Source organism: Diadema antillarum, unplaced genomic scaffold (genome assembly GCF_040938485.1).
Source record: "Diadema antillarum isolate AM-2024a unplaced genomic scaffold, OU_Dant_1.0 scf00000015, whole genome shotgun sequence".
In the NCBI taxonomy this organism is placed as follows: Eukaryota; Metazoa; Echinodermata; class Echinoidea; order Diadematoida; family Diadematidae; genus Diadema; species Diadema antillarum.
Window position 1 is genome coordinate 2086449 of NW_027270904.1, and position 18552 is coordinate 2105000.

General features: G+C 38.6%; 1 protein-coding gene across 1 annotated transcript in view; it reads right to left on the reverse strand.

The window, feature by feature from the left end:
- Positions 1 to 268: 268 nt before the first annotated feature.
- LOC139723723 (uncharacterized) overlaps positions 269 to 18552 on the reverse strand; it is a 27176-nt gene continuing 8892 nt past the window's right edge. Inside the window, exons 4-8 of the mRNA XM_071634942.1 lie at positions 18308 to 18436; positions 16551 to 16753; positions 13788 to 13865; positions 2972 to 3194; positions 269 to 315 (exon numbers count right to left, since the gene is read on the reverse strand). Of these exons, the coding sequence (XP_071491043.1) occupies positions 269 to 315; positions 2972 to 3194; positions 13788 to 13865; positions 16551 to 16753; positions 18308 to 18436 (680 nt within the window). The remainder of the gene's footprint in view (positions 316 to 2971; positions 3195 to 13787; positions 13866 to 16550; positions 16754 to 18307; positions 18437 to 18552) is intronic.

Consider the following 18552-nt stretch of genomic DNA (forward strand, 5'->3'; position numbering starts at 1 on the left):
GGCATTTTCGTAAGGCCTTCTTAGCTGATTTCAACAATAGTTGGGAATCTTGCTTAGAAACTTTTCAGAAGCTGTTGACTTTTTTTTAATGAGTTCTTTCTCCTTACTCTTTCCTTTACACATTCAATCCCCTCTTCTCTTCTACAATGGGAGATGCACCAGTGTGTTCTCTTTCAGTCTTTGGTGAGAGTCCTGAAAATGCGTGAACTCGAGAGTGACCAAGAAGACCGCTGCACTGATTGAAAGAAGGGTGGAGGGTTGGTCATCTCTAGTAACCGATGCAGACGTCTTTAGCACCTGAGCCTTGTTTGTGGCCTACAGAGAGATAGAAAGAGCGGGAAAAGATGAAGGACGAGAACAATCAGAGATAATGATGCAGTGCAGTGGAAGAGGTCGTGTCAGCTTGAAATAAGGAGATACTTGAGGCGACAACAGCTGAGCTTACATTAGCGGGGGACAGTGCTGAATTATCGAAATAACGTTCATTTTCCTCGCCAAACAGCGCTATTGTAATAGAAGAAATATCATGGTCACGTGTGCAGGAGAGACGACCTTATTTCCAAAGGGGAGAGACCAACCTGATCATCATTGTGCGGAACCTTCAAACGCTGCACACGGGGTATTTTATAATCATTTTTTTTAAACCATGTCAGCGCCACAATAATATAATCAGTCTATTCTATCAAAAAAATATGAAATCGCAATAACGGGTTATATAAGTGGATCTGCGATTCTCATTATCAGCACGCAACAGGACGTGACTGTAGCATGATTTGACCTTCACAGAACGCGAGCAAAAGTTCGTAAAAATGATACTCGATGATGAATTTGAAAGTACGCAGATATAGTTTTTGAAGAAAAAAAATATATATAACGCGGTACTAACACACAAGTATATACTGAATGACCCCCTGCATTCAAATCGGAACGAAAGCTATCTCTCAGGACAAGAAAGAAAGTTGGTGAAAATAAAAAGGAGGAAATGTAAAACAAGAAATGACCTAAAAGTGACAGTAAAGGGAGGTTGGCTTAAATAGTTTCTATACCAGACGATTATTTTCATAGAGCATTCTCGGAAGGTCACAATATCAAAACATCATATTTTGATATCACGTACAGTAATAAATATGTGATTAATAAGCTTACACCTCCATTGTGAATCGCTGTGTATTCCTACAAAGATCGAAGCACTGTCTGTATGACATGACATGATATTGAGCACTAAGTTTAAAGGGATCACATAGTTTTGGTTGAGACCTAACTTCAGCTTTCTAACATCTTTTGGTGAGATAATGAAAGGCCTCTTATGGAAATATGAAAGAGCGTGTACTTCCAAGAGGATTCAACGTTTATTTGATGAAAATTGGTTTTGAAATGGCTGAGATATCCAAAACAGAGCAATCCTACTTAAAGGTTGGACCCACCTTTTATTAAGATCGCTTTGTTTTACTTTGTTATTGGATGTCTCCGCCATTCCAAAACTAATTTTCATCTAATAAGCTTTGAATTCCTTTTAGAATGGTATGCGCTGTATCATTTCTTAAGTGGTTTCTTGGTATCTTGCTTAAAGTTACAAGCCCAGTCTTCATCTCCACCAATACTGTACAATCCCTTTAAGGATGTTTTATATGTCATAAAAATGATTTAGAAAGACCATGGACAAGTTATCAACAGTGTAGGCACAGTATAATGGCGAGGGAGACTGCTGATTATCTCTTCCGTTTCCCCGCTATACATGACATTCATATCTAATCAAGCGTGGTTATAATATTCCGCAGGTTTTCACATTTTCCCTGTAGGTAAGAGAAACTGTGGTGGAGGGGCAGTGTTGTCACCTTTTGATAGTAAGAAGTTCTCGGTATACAATCAATATACATGTAATCCTATTGTTCATTGTGAGATCAACTTTGTTAGAAAGTTACTACATTGTATTAGCCCCGGTTCTGACACTGGCCAGAGAATGTAATGAATATCTACGATTTTGTAACCCATCTCTCTTTCTCTCTCTTTCTCTCTCTCCAACGAAAGACCAAAGTATTGATGTTCTATAGAAGCTTATCGGCTATTAAGTAGGCTCCTGCCACTAAATAATTAGTAAGATCTCGAACTGCATGAAAAGACACTAGTCCCCCCCCCCCCATATCATTGTGTCTTCAGATTGTATCCATTATGTTGCATGTGTGTGAAATCTGGGGAACGTTGCATAAAAGTTAAAATTATGGTTACTTTGCCATCCAATGGTAACTACCATGGCAACAATACTCAACAGCCAATCAAAATCAAGAATTCCATGGAAGTTACCATTGGTTGGCAAAGTAACCATAATTGTAACTTTTATGCAACGGGCCCCAGATCTGAATGAATTAGTCCTAAAAACTATCCGTTGCACTGATGGCAGTGAGCGCAGCGACCACCCAAAATTATGAACGACCTTGGTGACGACAACCCAAAATTATGGTTGAAAAAATAAAAAAGCTTCACACTTTAAGAAAGTGAATGATTTGTGGGAGACCTGTAATCAACATCTCCTTGTATACAGCAGTGTTGGAATAAACCAATCAGCAAACGAGTTATCAACATGATGATCAGACATAATTTGATAGCAAATCCATCGATTGTAACAGCATTGTAAAACGATTTTGTGCTGGAGCTGTTGCTTTTTTCTGTAGTGCATTTTAACATCATCAAATAGCTCAGTCCGCATTATTTCGACAATTTAATATCTGAAATTCAGTCATCAGCAAGCCAGCCATCCGTCGTCTGGCAAGAAGGGGCGGCGTGAAGCGAATCTTTGGCCTCATCTACGAAGAAGTCCGTATTATTTCGACAGTTTTTCAGTCTGCATTACTTCACTCCACATAATATCATTTCTCAGTCCGCATTATTTCGACAATTCAATATCTGAACTTCAGCCATTCTACAATGCTAAAGAGTGTATTTCTTTCAAACTGAGTAACTTGAGCTCACGAACCATGTTCCGTACTGAGACGCTCGCAAATCTTGTCGTACTCGGGGGTGCCCACCAGACGATCGAAGGCCTCGTTCCACCAGTTAATGAACTCTGTGTTGTCCTTCCGGGTCATCATACCCGCTCCGGATCCATCCGGGTAGCAGTAATTGGGGAAATCATCCGGGGTCAGTCGCCGGAAGTCGGATTCCAGTTGTGGAAGCCTGATGGAGAAAGCGACATCAGACTGGATGAAAAGATAAAAAGACAAATAGGTAAGTATAGGTATAGATAGATAGGTAGGTATAATAGACAGACATAGAAAGATAGATAGATAGATAGATAGATAGATAGGTAGGTATAATAGACAGACATAGAAAGATAGATAGATAGATAGATAGATAGATAGATAGATAGATAGATAGATAGAAAGATAGATAGATAGATGGATATAGATAGATAGATAGATAGATAGATAGATTGACAGATTGATTGATAGATAGATAGATGGACGGAAAGATAGATAGATGGATTGATGGATAGACGGATATAAATAGCAAGATAGATAGATATAGATAGATATATAGATAGATAGATAGATGGAAAGATTGATGGATAGATGGATATAAATAGATAGATAGAAGGAAAGATAGATAGATAGATGGATATAAATAGATAGATAGATAGATAGATGGATATAAACAGATAGATAGACAGATAGATAGATAGGTGGAAAGATAGATAGATGGATATGAATAGATAGATAGATAGATAGATAGATAGATAGATAGATAGATAGATATACGAAAAGATGGATAGGCCTAGATAGATCGATAGATAGATGGATATAAATAGATAGATATATAGATAGATAGGTAGGTAGGTAGGTAGGTAGGTAGGTAGATGGATGAATGGATGGATAGAGAGATGGATAATATTAACATATATAGGAAGGGATAAAAGAGAGAAAGGGATATATGAGCACATACATCCATCGAAGACAGAAAGACAGGTCGATAGATAGATAGAAATAGATAGATAGAGAGCGGAGAGAGATAAACAGATAGCAATAAATAAGAAGTGGAGGAGAAGAACAGGATGTGCTTAATTACTTTTTCAATATTTCCTTGACGTCAGAGGTTAAAGGGATACTCCAAACATACATGTGAATCATATGAATGCAGAAAATTAGAACATCTAAGATCTGAAGTTTTTTTTAGGGGGCGGGGAAATTGGAAATCACTTCAAAGGTTATAGATAAAAAAAAAAAAACTATTTTTGGTTTTATTTTTGATTGTTTTCATTTCTGTATCATTTGTTTCTTCTTTTTCTTTGTTTCTTTTTTTTTTAGATACACCCAATCAAGAGCATGAACACAAGTGAGCGATGTTGCACTCCACTTACTGCTCATAGGGAGCTTTAGATTTTCCCGACGGGGACGTTTAGAGGGGAAAGCACCTTTCTGAACGGGTGCTGTTCGTTATTCCGAAGGTTCGTTATTCCGAAGGTTCGTTAATCCAAAAATGAAATGGGTTCATTATTCCGAAGTTTCGTTGATCCGAAATGACATGTTGTCCGTAACGAACCTTCGGAATAACGAGCTTTGATTCATTTTCGGATTAACAAACCTCCGTAATAACGAACCTTATTTCATTTTCGGATTAATGAGCCTTCGCAATAACAAGCCTTATCACATTTTCGGATTAACAAACCTTCGGAATAACGAACTGTAACCTTCTGAACATGCGCAGAATCACGTATCAAAGTCGATCTACACTCAGCAAAAAAAGAAAGTAAACACTTTTTCGAGGTCATATTTTTCATAGAAGATTTTTATGAAAATCAATGTATTATATACCATATTAAAGGTAATTTAATTGCCTATTAAGCTAATAGTTTAATTAGAAAGAAAACTGTACGCATAAGTAAGCACATTCGATTTTGTCCTCCAAGGCACAAAATTAAAAATTGCAAAACTTGACAAGTTCTCTTTTATTTGCAAATGCCCTTCACGATAACATTGACAACAAAAGACCAGTTCAACACAATGAGAGACATGAATGAAATAGGAAAAATAAGTTTTTGTTCTCTTTATCTCTTTATAACCTCTAAGAAAACAAAGTGGGAAACTAAGGGGGGAAAACAAAAATTTTCTGTCAAGTCAAACTTCAAATGACAAAGGGAATAATAAGCATAAAAATAGTTAAATGAGCAGAATTTCTTTATTTATTTCTTTCAATCTAGTGATTTACGAATCCATGTGACAATTTCAAGAACCGAACATTATTCACAATTTCCAAATTTGAAAAAAAACCCTCAAATTTCTACCATTTTTGTTAGTTATTACATCTTCTCTCATTTCATTTCAATTTAGATTTGACATAAGATGCTTTATTTTCCCCATTTATTTTTAGTCTTCATTCATCTTTTGGTCTTTAAAGAGATCATAGAGATCAAAGGTTTATTTTTGCAACTTAATTCGTGTTTCTTTCTGTATGAAATTTGTTGTTTGTTCTTATTGTTCTATGGAAGAGCACATACGCATGAATGGCAAATTGTTCAGTTTTGCAATTTTTACTTTTGTGCCCTGGAAGCGAAAAACAATGGTGTTCACTCAGACGTAAAATTTCCCTTTTTGATGATCTACCAGGTTGATAGCCAATTAAATTACCTTCAATATGGTATATGATACACTAGCTTTCAGCCAAATATTCTATGAGAAATCTAAACTTGAAAAAGCGTTTACTTTCTTTTTTTTGCTGAGTGTATTTATAGTCCGCGTCGCCTGAGATTTCACAACGTGTTCTGGGCTTATTTTACGTCTGCTCAATTCACGACGTAATGAGCTACTTCATACGCCAATGATATGGGGCGCCATTTTACTTTTTATAGGTGGCGTTAGTAGAGCGGTTAAGCCCTCAAAATCATGAGAATTGTGCAAAATTTGACTAAAGCATGAAACTTTCACCAGTGTTAGTACATACCATGAGATTCATCTTAAGATCGGGAGGTAAGTCTGATTTGACCTCTGATGACCTCAAGAGGTCAATGAACTTCAAATATCAGAATATTTATGTTTGAAGGCATTTGTGAAAGATAGGCCTAGACGTTGGTTACGCTGCACTAAATATGCATTTGTACTACAATTCTTCTGATTCCACAGGGCATTGACAGGTTTCTACCTTTGACCTCTGATGACCTTTAGAGGTCAATGACCTCAAAATACCATTATAGTGATCTGTGATGTTATTAGGTAATGATAAACATGATTAAGATGTGCAAAACAAGCTATCTGTTTTACAATGAAACTGTCTTCATGTTCCAAAGAGCAAAGACAGGTTTCTACCTCTGACCTCTGGAGACCATTAGAGGTCAATGACCTCAAAATATCATAATATTGATCTGTGGTGGCATCAATTAATGATAAACATGGTTAAGATGTACAAAACAAGCATATCTGTTTTACAAGAAATTGTCTTCATATTCCGAAGAGCACAGACAGGGCTCTACCTTTGACCTCTGGTGATCTTTAAAGAATGTACAAAACAAACACAATTGTAGCCCAGATGGCTACTAGCACATGTTTATAATAAAGGATAAAATAAAATAGAATAGAATAGAATAGAATAGAATAGAATAGGATAGAGAGTAAAAGAAAACAGATCACTGCAGTCGTTTTCCTAGACACCCTGTGACACCAATATGCTAAGTATTCTCCTCTTCTAGGAGTTTTTAAAACCGTTTACTAGTATCTTCCTTCCAGCTGTTCCCTTTTTTTCAAACCCCCCTCTTCCAAGAAAATTCTATGGTGAAAGGAATTTATGAGTTTGACATTGGCTACTTTCCCCGCTAGTGGTCAGCACTCTCCATCCCCAAAGCCCCGCGCCAAATTACGGGAAATAACGTGATGACGTGTTTTTGCCCTCTGATCCCCAAACATAAATGACCCTCTGAGCTGGAAGGTGGCCCTCCTACCAGAATGTATTCCTCTATTCTAGCATTTATTGTTTAGTGGAGTGGGTCAAACAGGAACTCCAAAGACAAATTCAGGGACAACGACCCAGAACAACGATGACGTTGGTTGTTATAAGGACACTAATATCCATTTGGTTTGTCATTTTGATATACAAGAAACAATAAAGTCTTTACCAGTGGTTACAGAGAAGAAGTGAATGAAGAAACTAACAGACAGTGGGCGAATTAATCAGAAATTGAGATGAATCATTACAAAATTGAATTCTCACAGAAACGAATAGGAGGAGCAAATTGAACATTTTGACCAATAAGAAATTAATTTCTAGTGAACACCACGCCCCAATATAAGATTGAGCCAATGACATGCTTTAGAGAAAGGAAGTTTGTTAGTAAATTAGTTATAAAAAAACATGTCTGAGCCGAGAAATCAGTTATAGTGGCAAGCACAATGGGAGTGGCTTCACACTATATAGTGAAGCAAAGGCTGCAGAGCATTTTGGAACTTTGAGGAACTTTGAGAATAGTTGGAGACCACAGAGATAAAGACAGGAGTTCCCCTTCCTTGGTACATCATGCCCTCTCCAAGTCAATCAACTAATCTTTATCGACGCTGTGAATGTGATGAGGATCTGACTGTCGTAACTGAATCCGCAAGCAGCAGCACATGAGGAGAAACTGTGCGTCACGATAAGACAAAACTTTGGTTAACGCCAATTTGGAGTGCAATTACAAACTCCAAATAGTCAACTGGTGTCATCGGAGATGTTAAAGCGCCCTGTCAGACTGATACAAAGTGGACAGTGATGGTGACGAAGAGTCTAATGAGAGCGCGACAGCATACCACTCAACGGACGGCCCAGCCACACTGACGAGATCGACAATGACATGCAGACGAGGACCTCATTCGTCGACCGTACCGATGTCGAGATAAGTGACCACACCTACTAGCATCATTTCTCCCTACTAAATCCCTCCATTTCCCATAGAATAAGACGGTATATGAAATGGTCTCAAAAGCCGTAAAGACGTTCCTAAGTGATGAGTGGAATGCTGAACTAAGTTGAGAGGAAAGAAACTTGTTTGTGAAGAAGTTTTTTTGTTTCAGACCTACAGGAAGGCAGGTCGTTGGAATAAATATGCCGTTAGTAGCATTGGTGTTATCCATGTAAATTTTATCATTCTAACGCATTTTGCATTTGGTGTTGTGGAACAATATTTAGTTTCTTCTACTTTTGGAATTTTGGTGATGATTGGTGTCTATGTGAGTATTTAACCCCCGACCAGTACAGAGAGAAGGTGACAGACCAATCCAATATCTATCCGCCTCTGTACAATAATTGGTCGCCGGCTTGGAGAAAGTAGTAAGGAGTTTTAGGGAACTTACACAATAATGACGTTGTCTTCATATATTCCAAAGAGCACATGCAGTTCCACCTTTGACCTCTGATGACCTCGACAGTTAAATGACCTCAAATTATCAGAATATTGATGTTTGACATCATGATTAATGGTAAACATGATGATGTTCTATAGAGAGCATTGGATGGTCCTATTTATTAATCTGGTCTGGTGCATACTGAAAACGGAAAAAGCATAATTAAAAAATCGACCATTGACCCTTGCCAAAAACGCTGCCCCGGAGCCCTACCCCACCCCCACACTTAAAACACACTCACACACACACACACACACACACACGCACACACACACACAATTCCGCCGCCCCACTTAAGGTGTACTCTTTAGGAAAATTGAACATGAAATTGTAAAGTGCACATCACCATGTCCCCGGTGAAGAAATATTAATTGCACTGTATAATGCTCTCGCAGATCTGTCAAACCTGTACCGCCCCACCCTGGCAAAAGGCAGCAAGTGACAAATGCGATTTATTTCTTATAAATTAACAAAATAATATTGCGCTGGCGATTCCAATGACATATCTCACAGGATTGATTTCTAAGCCATATTTTTTTTTCCAGGAAAATATCACTAAATCGGATTTGAGCAATTTGTGGAACCCCCCCCCCACTAAAGTAGGACAGTATGTGTATTATATATATATATATATATATATATATATATATATATATATATATATAGATAGATAAGAGAGTAATCATTTAAGAGGAATTACTTTAGTTTACGTTTGAAGACATTTCAAGAGATGTAGTCTGATTTGTTAAGGGGCAAATCATTCTAATGTTTGCAGTCTTGTAAACATACTTGTATCTTTAGCGAAAACTGTTCGAGTACGTGGACGGTGATAAGTAGGCCCCTATGAATCACTCCGTAGAGTAAATTATATATGAACCAAATGGTTTCTTTTGAACATGTGTTGTGTTGAAAAGTTCTTGGTAATTCTTTTCCAGGCAAAATGTGTAAATTACATGAAAATTCCGATTTAAAAGCATGTGATGGGAAATGTAAACAGTATGTGCGAATGCTTCTATGTTTCCTGGTAAACTTATTTGTTAGTGGGGAAAAGAAAACAAAAGAAAAGAGAAGTCTCGCTCTACCACGTCTACATACCACAACGCCTACGGATATCTTTGTTTCACATTGTTAGTGGGGAAAAGAAAAGAAAAGAGAAGTCTCGCTTCATGAGAGATGTTCAGATCCCCCTCTACACCACAACGCCTACGAATGTCTAGGCTGAAGGTGGGTTTGATTGTCTTATAGGGCCTATAGAGCACCAACAATAAGTGCAGATTAATTGGCACGCTATCTTTTGAATAGAAACAATACTTTGTTTCACACAAGATGATAGCAGAAAGACAACTGATAATCATCCGCTCATGTGAAATCAGGCAGAACTTTTTTCAAAACATTTCAAGAGGCATCTTGGTGAGTTACAGTCTGTTACACATGCCAATATAATGTGAAAAACAAATTGAAGGCCACGTGCAATACAGCCTCGCATTTTCCGACATCACAAAAACTTTGATCAACACGTTCCATATGTACCCGTGATGGAGAGGGAAAATAATAAACAACAGCATCGCAAGATTGGTGCATTTCTGCCAAGACAACAGACAGGAACTGATTCCACGTAAAATACATAAACATGTATTTTGATTTTCCATGCATTTTCCCATATCATTACACACAATCATTATACACGCATACTTGATATGGTGTTCAGCTCACTGTGTGCAGACTGAGCACGACCCGATAATTCAGAACCTCTACCTGAGAAAGGATTGTAGCCTATCCCGCGAATCAAAAAGAAGCTTTCTTATATCATCTCGTGCATCCTGTACTCTATGTGCAATGCACTCATCATAGAGACAAGGTTGCCTTCACCCAAACTGTTTAGATATTGCCACTGAAAGACTCTGATGACTGATCGCATTCAGTGGCTGTGCACCTATAAGAACGCTGGGCTGACCTCAGGATGTCTATCCAGTTAAGTCGTGGAGGAGATCCTGGTGTGCCGATCGCGTGCTTCACTGAAGACGCAGATGCTGCCCTGTCTTGAAAGAGATCAAGGGTATAGATCTAGACCAATTTCAGCAGGTTACACTGAATCATCACTTGCTGGCAGAGAGTCTTAACCGGATCATGCAGGTGATATTACCCGCTGTCAGCGTACCCTGATTCACACATTGGATGCAAACCGGATGGCGGCATATTGGAAACAACCAATATTTGGGCATGGGGGCACAACTCTTGGCCAGGCCCAAGTGTTAAGGAGTATCTAGCATAAAGAAGACAATTAGAGTAAATACTAGTTCCACTCCTATTTTGAATTGAGGGTACCTAAAGAGGTCATTAAAAAAATGCCCAAAATTGCCTGACGTAATGACCCAAACTCAATTGGATGACAATAGCAAGTTGCAAGACACAGGGTTGCTTCATGTGGAATGCATGTTATGCCTCACAGTATGTCGCTTTCCAAATGGTCCATGACGTCACTTATATGCTCCAGGACCATGAGTTATTCATCGGAACCATGAAGCCCACGAGCTTGACACTGACCGACACAGGCCCGCCAGCTCGAAACTAGGTAGCATTGCCCATGAGCTTGACACTTATAGCAGGGCTCCACACTAACTTTTATTTTTGGTGGCCCAAAGGCAAACATCCGACATTTTTTGGTGGCCCGATCAGGCCACCAAAGTCTTCATTTCTGAAATTTTGGTGGCCCGATGTGCGTTTTTAGTGGCCCCGGGCCACCGGGCCACCGTTAGTGTCGAGCCCTGCTTATAGTATAGGCAAACCAGGCCCATAAGGGTCCGACACATGGGGGGAGGGGGAGGTCCACAAGACCTACACTGAAGAGATTAAGCTTTCTGATGTAATACATATATTAATCTCGTGGGCCTTGTTTTCGTCGAGTGTCGAGTTCGCGGACCGCTCAGCTTTTGGGCCTATTATATTTGATGTCGAGCTCATTGACCTTGTTCATCTAGTGTTTAGGTCACGGGACGTATGACTCGTTGGCTGCGTAACTCATGTGCTGTACGACTCGGGTTGTTTGGCTTGTGACGTACACCTGATGAGGTGGGCCTGTTGTTTTCTAGTTAGCATCTGTCATCCTTTCATCCAGTTCAAGGGACTTAGTTTGCCATATGCCTTTTTACAAACCATTAAGCATCAACCCAAAATATGGTACTCCTCTCCCCACCTTCCATGTTTAAGCGTACAAATTTTGTCCAGTGCAAATTGGATAATGTTGCACATAATTTCATGCAAGCTAGTCTGCATAACTAACCCTAACATAAATATTATATTTGAGGTCACTGCCATCACTGATGAAGACACGTAAGCTTCATTTCTGAAGTAATTGACCGCTCACATTCCTGAGACCTGTTACTATGAACCAATGCTTTGTGGAATATGCATACATATACTTTGATTATAACGTCAAGGCGTGATTTGTAAATGATTAAACATTCAGGATTAACCCTAAAAAGACTGGGCTATTTTGGTAGCTCGAAAGACTGGGGGGGGCCTAAAGGGCCCCCCCTTAGGATCTCGGCCGTGGATCACGCGATCGCCGCGGAAATTTGCACAATGATAGTGTACGATGTAATCTACAAGATCGTATATTTAAATTTTCCAAAATAGTCTTCTTTTATTTTATTTTGATTAATTATGCTAATTTATGCAAGAAATCAGATTTTTTTTTATCTAAATCAGTAAATAAAGCTCCAAAAGTGCTCATTTTTGGTCTAGATATTCTTTGTGGCATTCTTAGCAAATGTACTTGAAAAAAATTCGGTATCAAAATTAATTTCTTATTTATTTTATTGTTTTATGAATTTCTTATGTATTTCCTTGTTTTTTCAACCTTTTGTTTTTGTTGTTTTTTCAGCAAAATTTGTGGCAGACCCTTTTTGAAGCATAATACTACTAAAACAAATTGACTTTAGCCATTGAGAGTAAAAATAAGCATGTTTATATGAATCATGTGATAAAACTCAATTTGTATTGACTTTGTACACAAAATCACATTTTTGAGCCATTTTCGGTCTCACGTGCATGTACAAAAAGTTATGTAACTTCAGAACCGTACCCCCGGGCGTCACAAATTTGGCGTCAAAATGTGCGGGAAACTCGAAAGAAGAAAGTCATAGAGCATCGCGGCGAGAGCATTGCGTGTTGCTGAGTAATCGCGCGAAATGTCGAGGGGGGGCCTTTTAGGCCCCCCCCCCCCCAGTCTTTTTAGGGTTAAACCAATGAAGCCAAACATCAATATTTGCAGTCCTACACAAATTTTGATATTCTAAAAGTCTGACCTCACATTGTCCTTGGAGGTCAAAGTTGGATATACATAGGGTACCGTAATGGTCAATGTTCTGTGGGATGAGAAGACACTTCTTGTAGCATAAATGCTAATAGCATAATGCATAATAGCACACCAGGTATACAGTTAACCATTGAACATACATCAAATATCAATATTTTGATATTTTGAGGTCATTGACCTGTCACAGTCCTCAGCGGTCAAAGGCAGAGACGTGTAAATAATTTCCCTTGATCTGAGGAATAGGAAAACGATTCAGTTGTAACACAAATGAATGTTTAGGACATCGTTATCATGTTTATCATCAACCAATTGCACCAAATATCAAAATTCTGATAATTTGAGGTGATTGACCTCTGGAGTCATTAGAGGTCAAAGCTAAAAACCTGTCAAGGATCTGCGGAACATTGAGGCAATTCCACTGTTAAAAAAAGGTTTTAGTACATCATTGCCGTGTTTATCATTAATCAATGACAAAATATCAATATTCTGATATTTTGAGGTCATTTAACTCTGCAGGTCATCAGAGGTCAAAAGTAAACCTGTCAGGGTTCTATGGAACATGAAGGCAATTCCACTGTAAGAAAAATGAGTCTTTAGTACATCATTACCATATTTAACATTAATTAATGACGCAAAATATCAATGTTTATCAAATTTTGAGGTCATTGACCTTTGGAGGTAATCAGAGGTCAATTCAGACTTATCTCCCGATCTTAAAATGAATCTTATAACATGTACTAACACTGGTGAAAGTTTCATGCTTTAGTCAAATTTTGCACAATTTTTCGGCTTATCTGCTCTACTACGTCTCGGTATAATCTAAAACTACTTTTCAACACGACGCAGGGAAGAGGAGAACGTCCACCTCAAGCGTCGACGAGTCGTCTCAAACGTCCGCGCCGCAAATCTAAAGCTCCCTGTCGTACATGTACATGATAGAAGTCATTGCATAATGTTTCCATATTAAAGCTGTGATTTTCAGTAATGAAACGGTTGTCAAAACTGCTGGAGGCCAGGTCGTGTTTCTTGTGGTACCACGAAGACAAAGCCATGTCAGAAAAAAAAGGTGTTTGTTGCTGTTGCCGCTGCTGTTGTTGGTTTTTTTCTCATACCTCTCCTCTCCGCAGACCTTGCATCAACCCCATCGGAGAGTTGTAGTGTAATATGTGGAAGAATTCGGGACTAGCCCCCTAAGAACAAAAAAGAAAATAGTTTACAATGTAGTAACTTCCTGATAAGTGCGAACCAGGCCCTGTGTGAACGCCGTAATCCCAGTATACGCTATGACACGATATGACATGAAATAAAGTGCGAAAACATAACAATGCATAGAAAGACATAATGCAACACCACACACACACATACACACACACACACACACACACAAACACACATACAAGCACACACACACACACACAGATTCGATTCGATTCGATTTATTAATTTTTTTTTCAACAAAACATAACACGGAATAAATCAGGAATACCTCCCTGATCGTAGGCATTGTGCATAGAATAATACACAGCATGATAGTTGACAAGTAAGAATATACAGTAGGAGGTCATGTTAAGAGAAAAAATGAATGGTCCACTAAAAAAGCATGGTTGTATACTATGAACCACTCAAGGAATTCTTATGAGAATACTAATTAAGACAGGACGGACAGGAGAAATAAAACAACACGACATAATTTGAAGAGTATACCAGTGAAAGGAACGCGGCTCAAGGGAATAAATGGAAAGAAAAGATATAAAGACAGAGAATGCCTAGTCTAGACACTCAAAATACACACTCGCAAATGCAGGTTTAATGGGAGCAAAAATAATTCATGTTACACAGAATGACCAACATGAGCTTGATTACAACACCTGACTACGGAGGGACATCCGGCTCTTCACTTCCAGGTCTTAGCATAACAAAGCGCCCGAAGATAATGCTGGATTTTGATTACATTCATGGTCATACCTATTAGGATTTTGTTCATGGGGGCACACAAGCAATGGAGCGCAACGCGAGAGCGATGGGAGGGCGTGAGATGTGGTATCCCCCCCCCCCCTTTGTCCCTTGCACACGAGGAAGCTTTCACATTTTTAACAGAGTAGTGATTAAACCATTACAATCAAACGAGTCAAGACAGCCCTGTTTTACGAAGAGTTACAATTGATTATATAATTGATTTCAGCTGTAAGTCTATGGCAGCCTGTGTGGTAAGGACATTTAAAATCGATTTTATCTTTTGATAAAACAGGTCCCTGACTTAATGAATCGGAAGTAATATGATGGCGGGAAATGATATTAACGGGAACGAACAATGTCACACAGAATGGCCAACATGAACCTTACTAGAGAACCAACGCAGTCTTACCGAGAGCTCTGGGCGCATCTTGTCTACTTTCACGTCTAACCACCACAATCAAATTATCGGGTATGAAAGGCTGAAAACACTAAACAAACGAAATAGAATAGACAAAGAGCAAACACAAACAAAAGGGCACCCTAACGCCTATCATGATATTATGTTCATCCAAGTTTTGATTACATGTTAAAACTTGTCTACTCCATTCCCAGCGTAAAGTTTTCCTTTCTATGATATAAATATCCCTCCGCTTTCGCCACGAGTAAAACACGGAAGTGCTGCTGTAAAATGTTATATAGCTGACAATGGTGTGGAGTTCACACCATTTAATGCCATCCATCCTAAGTGTCCTTAGATAAGGTTCAATGTACTATCCATCCGTTTTAAATTTAGAAGTTGTAGCAGTTTCCTGATTCCTAGTCTAAAAGAAGCAAAAACAAAACCTTGTTGAAGATTTCATCTGTATCGAATTCAATTTAAGTACAGAGGGAATTATACTGCAATAAATAAGTCCCTAACTATCGAGGTCCCAATCCAGTGAAGGCGATTTCCATGTAAGTGTAACGAGGAAGGGAAAATGGGCGGAAACACAACTGGCGAAATAATGATACAATAACTCTCGCACAGGAAAATAGCGCTCAAAGATAATCATGAATTGTATACATTCATGGTCATACGTGGTGTGTGAGCGTGTGTATTTAGTGGGGGGGGGGGGGGGGGGCGGGGGCACGGCTGCAAGTGAGGGAAGTGTGTGGGACTTGGCACCGTCCCCCCCCCCCCCCCTCCTGCACACGAGGAAGCTTTTGCATCTTGATAAGAATAGTGATGAAACCATTACTTTTAATGAGTTAATAAGTCAGAAGTCGATTGAAAAACGGTAAATAAACAACCTTGATCAGGTGCTTATTATTCCGAGTATGACACATGCACACACACATACATCGTGCACACACACAAACCGAAAAATTTAGAAAATACGCATGATACAGTGATGATAAAATGAAAAATAACAATAGAAATTTCTAGAATAGAGTTCAAAGTTTTCTATACCATCTTTAGAGTTACAACAACGAAAAAAGAAATAGTGGGAGGACTTGCAAACAAAATAAAAATCATAGCCCTGTCTCATAAAGCTGTTCGTCAAGTTACGCACGACTTTACGAACGACTTGATTATGGCAAGCCAGGTGAGTTTCCTATATTCATTGCTAATTTCAATAGCTATTAATGTTAAAATTTGTATATTATAATGTTTATTCTTACATGTTAACCCACGTTTTTAGTTGAAGTGTCTTTTTGCGCCAATATAGACGAAATATTGACATGCAGTTGTACTTTGCTAAAACGTAAGGGGAAAATGGGCACACATATTGGCACTTCTTATTCCATGCAGCCGCTCATAAAGTCATGCGTAACTTTACGAATAGCTTTTTGAAACAAGGCCCTGCATGCTCTTTTTTCCCCCATAAATGAAGGTACTAGGAAATCGTTGCTTCATCCAAGCAATGAACTTCACTCACAGTAATGTCTGCTGATCTTGCGTATCTCGCGAGACAGCGTTCGTCAGCAGCCCATCCGGCGATGAAGCCGACTGTGAGCCCCTTCACGTTTCGGTAGTCGACGGATGACGAGTTCACGGCGTAGAGGGCGACATCCCTCTGCTTCTTCACGAATGCGCGCGTGAACGCGAAGGTGAGACTACGGTCGTACGTGTTCACCCAACCTGCACGGCCAGATTCAAATAAGGAGTTTGTTCAGCAAAACGGGTTTAAGAGCCGTTTTTTTAAAAACATTTTGATGGGGCATAGGATAAAAATGAAGAGTTTGTTCGCAACTTTGCCAAATGGAGATATTTGCGATTAAAGGTCAAGAAAAATAAAGAGAATAATAAGAACTTCAAAAATGTACCTTTATGTAGTGACCAATATATCATTTAAAAGGTATTATTTTGTACTTTATGACAGAGACCGTACTTCAAAATCTTTAAAAATAGACTTATCGGTTTTTGCGAACAAACTCTTCAAATATTGTTTCCATTGTTTACTACTTGTATACAGGTGATAAAAAAATGAACAAGGTAGAATATCAGCAGTATTTTTCAATCAATCAATCAATCAATCAATCAATCAATCAATCAATCAATCAAGATCATTGATTGATTGATTGATTGATCAATGATCTTGATTGATTGATTGATTGATTGATTGATTGATTGATTGATTGATTGAAAAATACTGCTGATATTCTACCTTGTTCATTTTTTTATTCATGATTGATTGATTGATTGATTGATTGATTGATTGATTGATTGATTGATTGATTGATTCAATCACTCTCTCTCTCTATCTATCTGTCTGTCTCTCTATCCGTCAACCTTCTTAGCTGCCAACCGGTCTGTCTATCTCTTAAAGGTAGGGAATACCTTTTACAGACCTCCCAAAATGCAGCAAAACATTAAATATGAACCTCAGGGGACTTGCTTAGGCCACTGCTTAGAAATTTGGAAGTCAACAGTTATCTAAAATTTGAATAATGCACAAAACTCAACTACTCAGTAGTTCTGTGTGTCAGCCACACTTAAGCCTTTTTGTTGCATTCTTCTGTATTTGTGATCTATAAACACAAATTTAAAAGTACAAGAGCTGATGTAATAACATATAGAGTGTGTGGTAAGAATGTATATAGAAATGTTTGTAAGTGTTGATGAACTTTCTTCACAAAATATACATGATGGACACACATGCAGTACATGGGTCTGCAAAGGTAGCCTAGTAATGTACTGGAATTTACGGTGAGCCCCGAAAACAATTCAATTCAAAATCTAACCGTCAAAAAATGTACTAAATGTTACCTTCCACTTTCAATACTTTATGGGAGTTTCTAAAATGATATTCTCTTCAACATACCACTGTATTTATACAAATCTTCATTTAAGGCGTGCAAATGGGATTCCCTACCTTTAATGATATGCCATGAATAATATCTGTGTTAGTATACTATTTTTTGTTTATTTATTTAGTATTTCATTTATTTGCCATGGAGCGAGTACTAGATAGGTCCGAATACACTTAGCAAGTACGGAGGGTATATTCCCACTGATCAGTTACTAGATATCCCCTTTAACATACTAATGTGATTATGGTGTGCTCGTTTCATGTTGTGCAAAAGCAAGTTAACATTTTATTGTTGCTCTTTGATACTAATAGCTAGGCAGGATCTCTGAGATTGGTTCATAATTGTTTTCTGTACGAGCGAAAACTCTAGGGATTCGACCGACCTGTGCACGCGTCGTACCATCGGGCCATGAGTCCGACTCCACCCCTGGCCCTCTGGCGTGGCGGGGTGTCCCAGCACCGCTCATTGACATCACACACCAGGATGCAGGTCTTGTTGGCGAGGGCACAAACTGCAATGAAAACACGATAATTATTGTAATCATGCTTCCTGCATATACAGAGAACCCACTGCAACAGGTGCTGTTCAATCTTGTACGTTGTTAAAGGGCAAGTTCACTATCACATA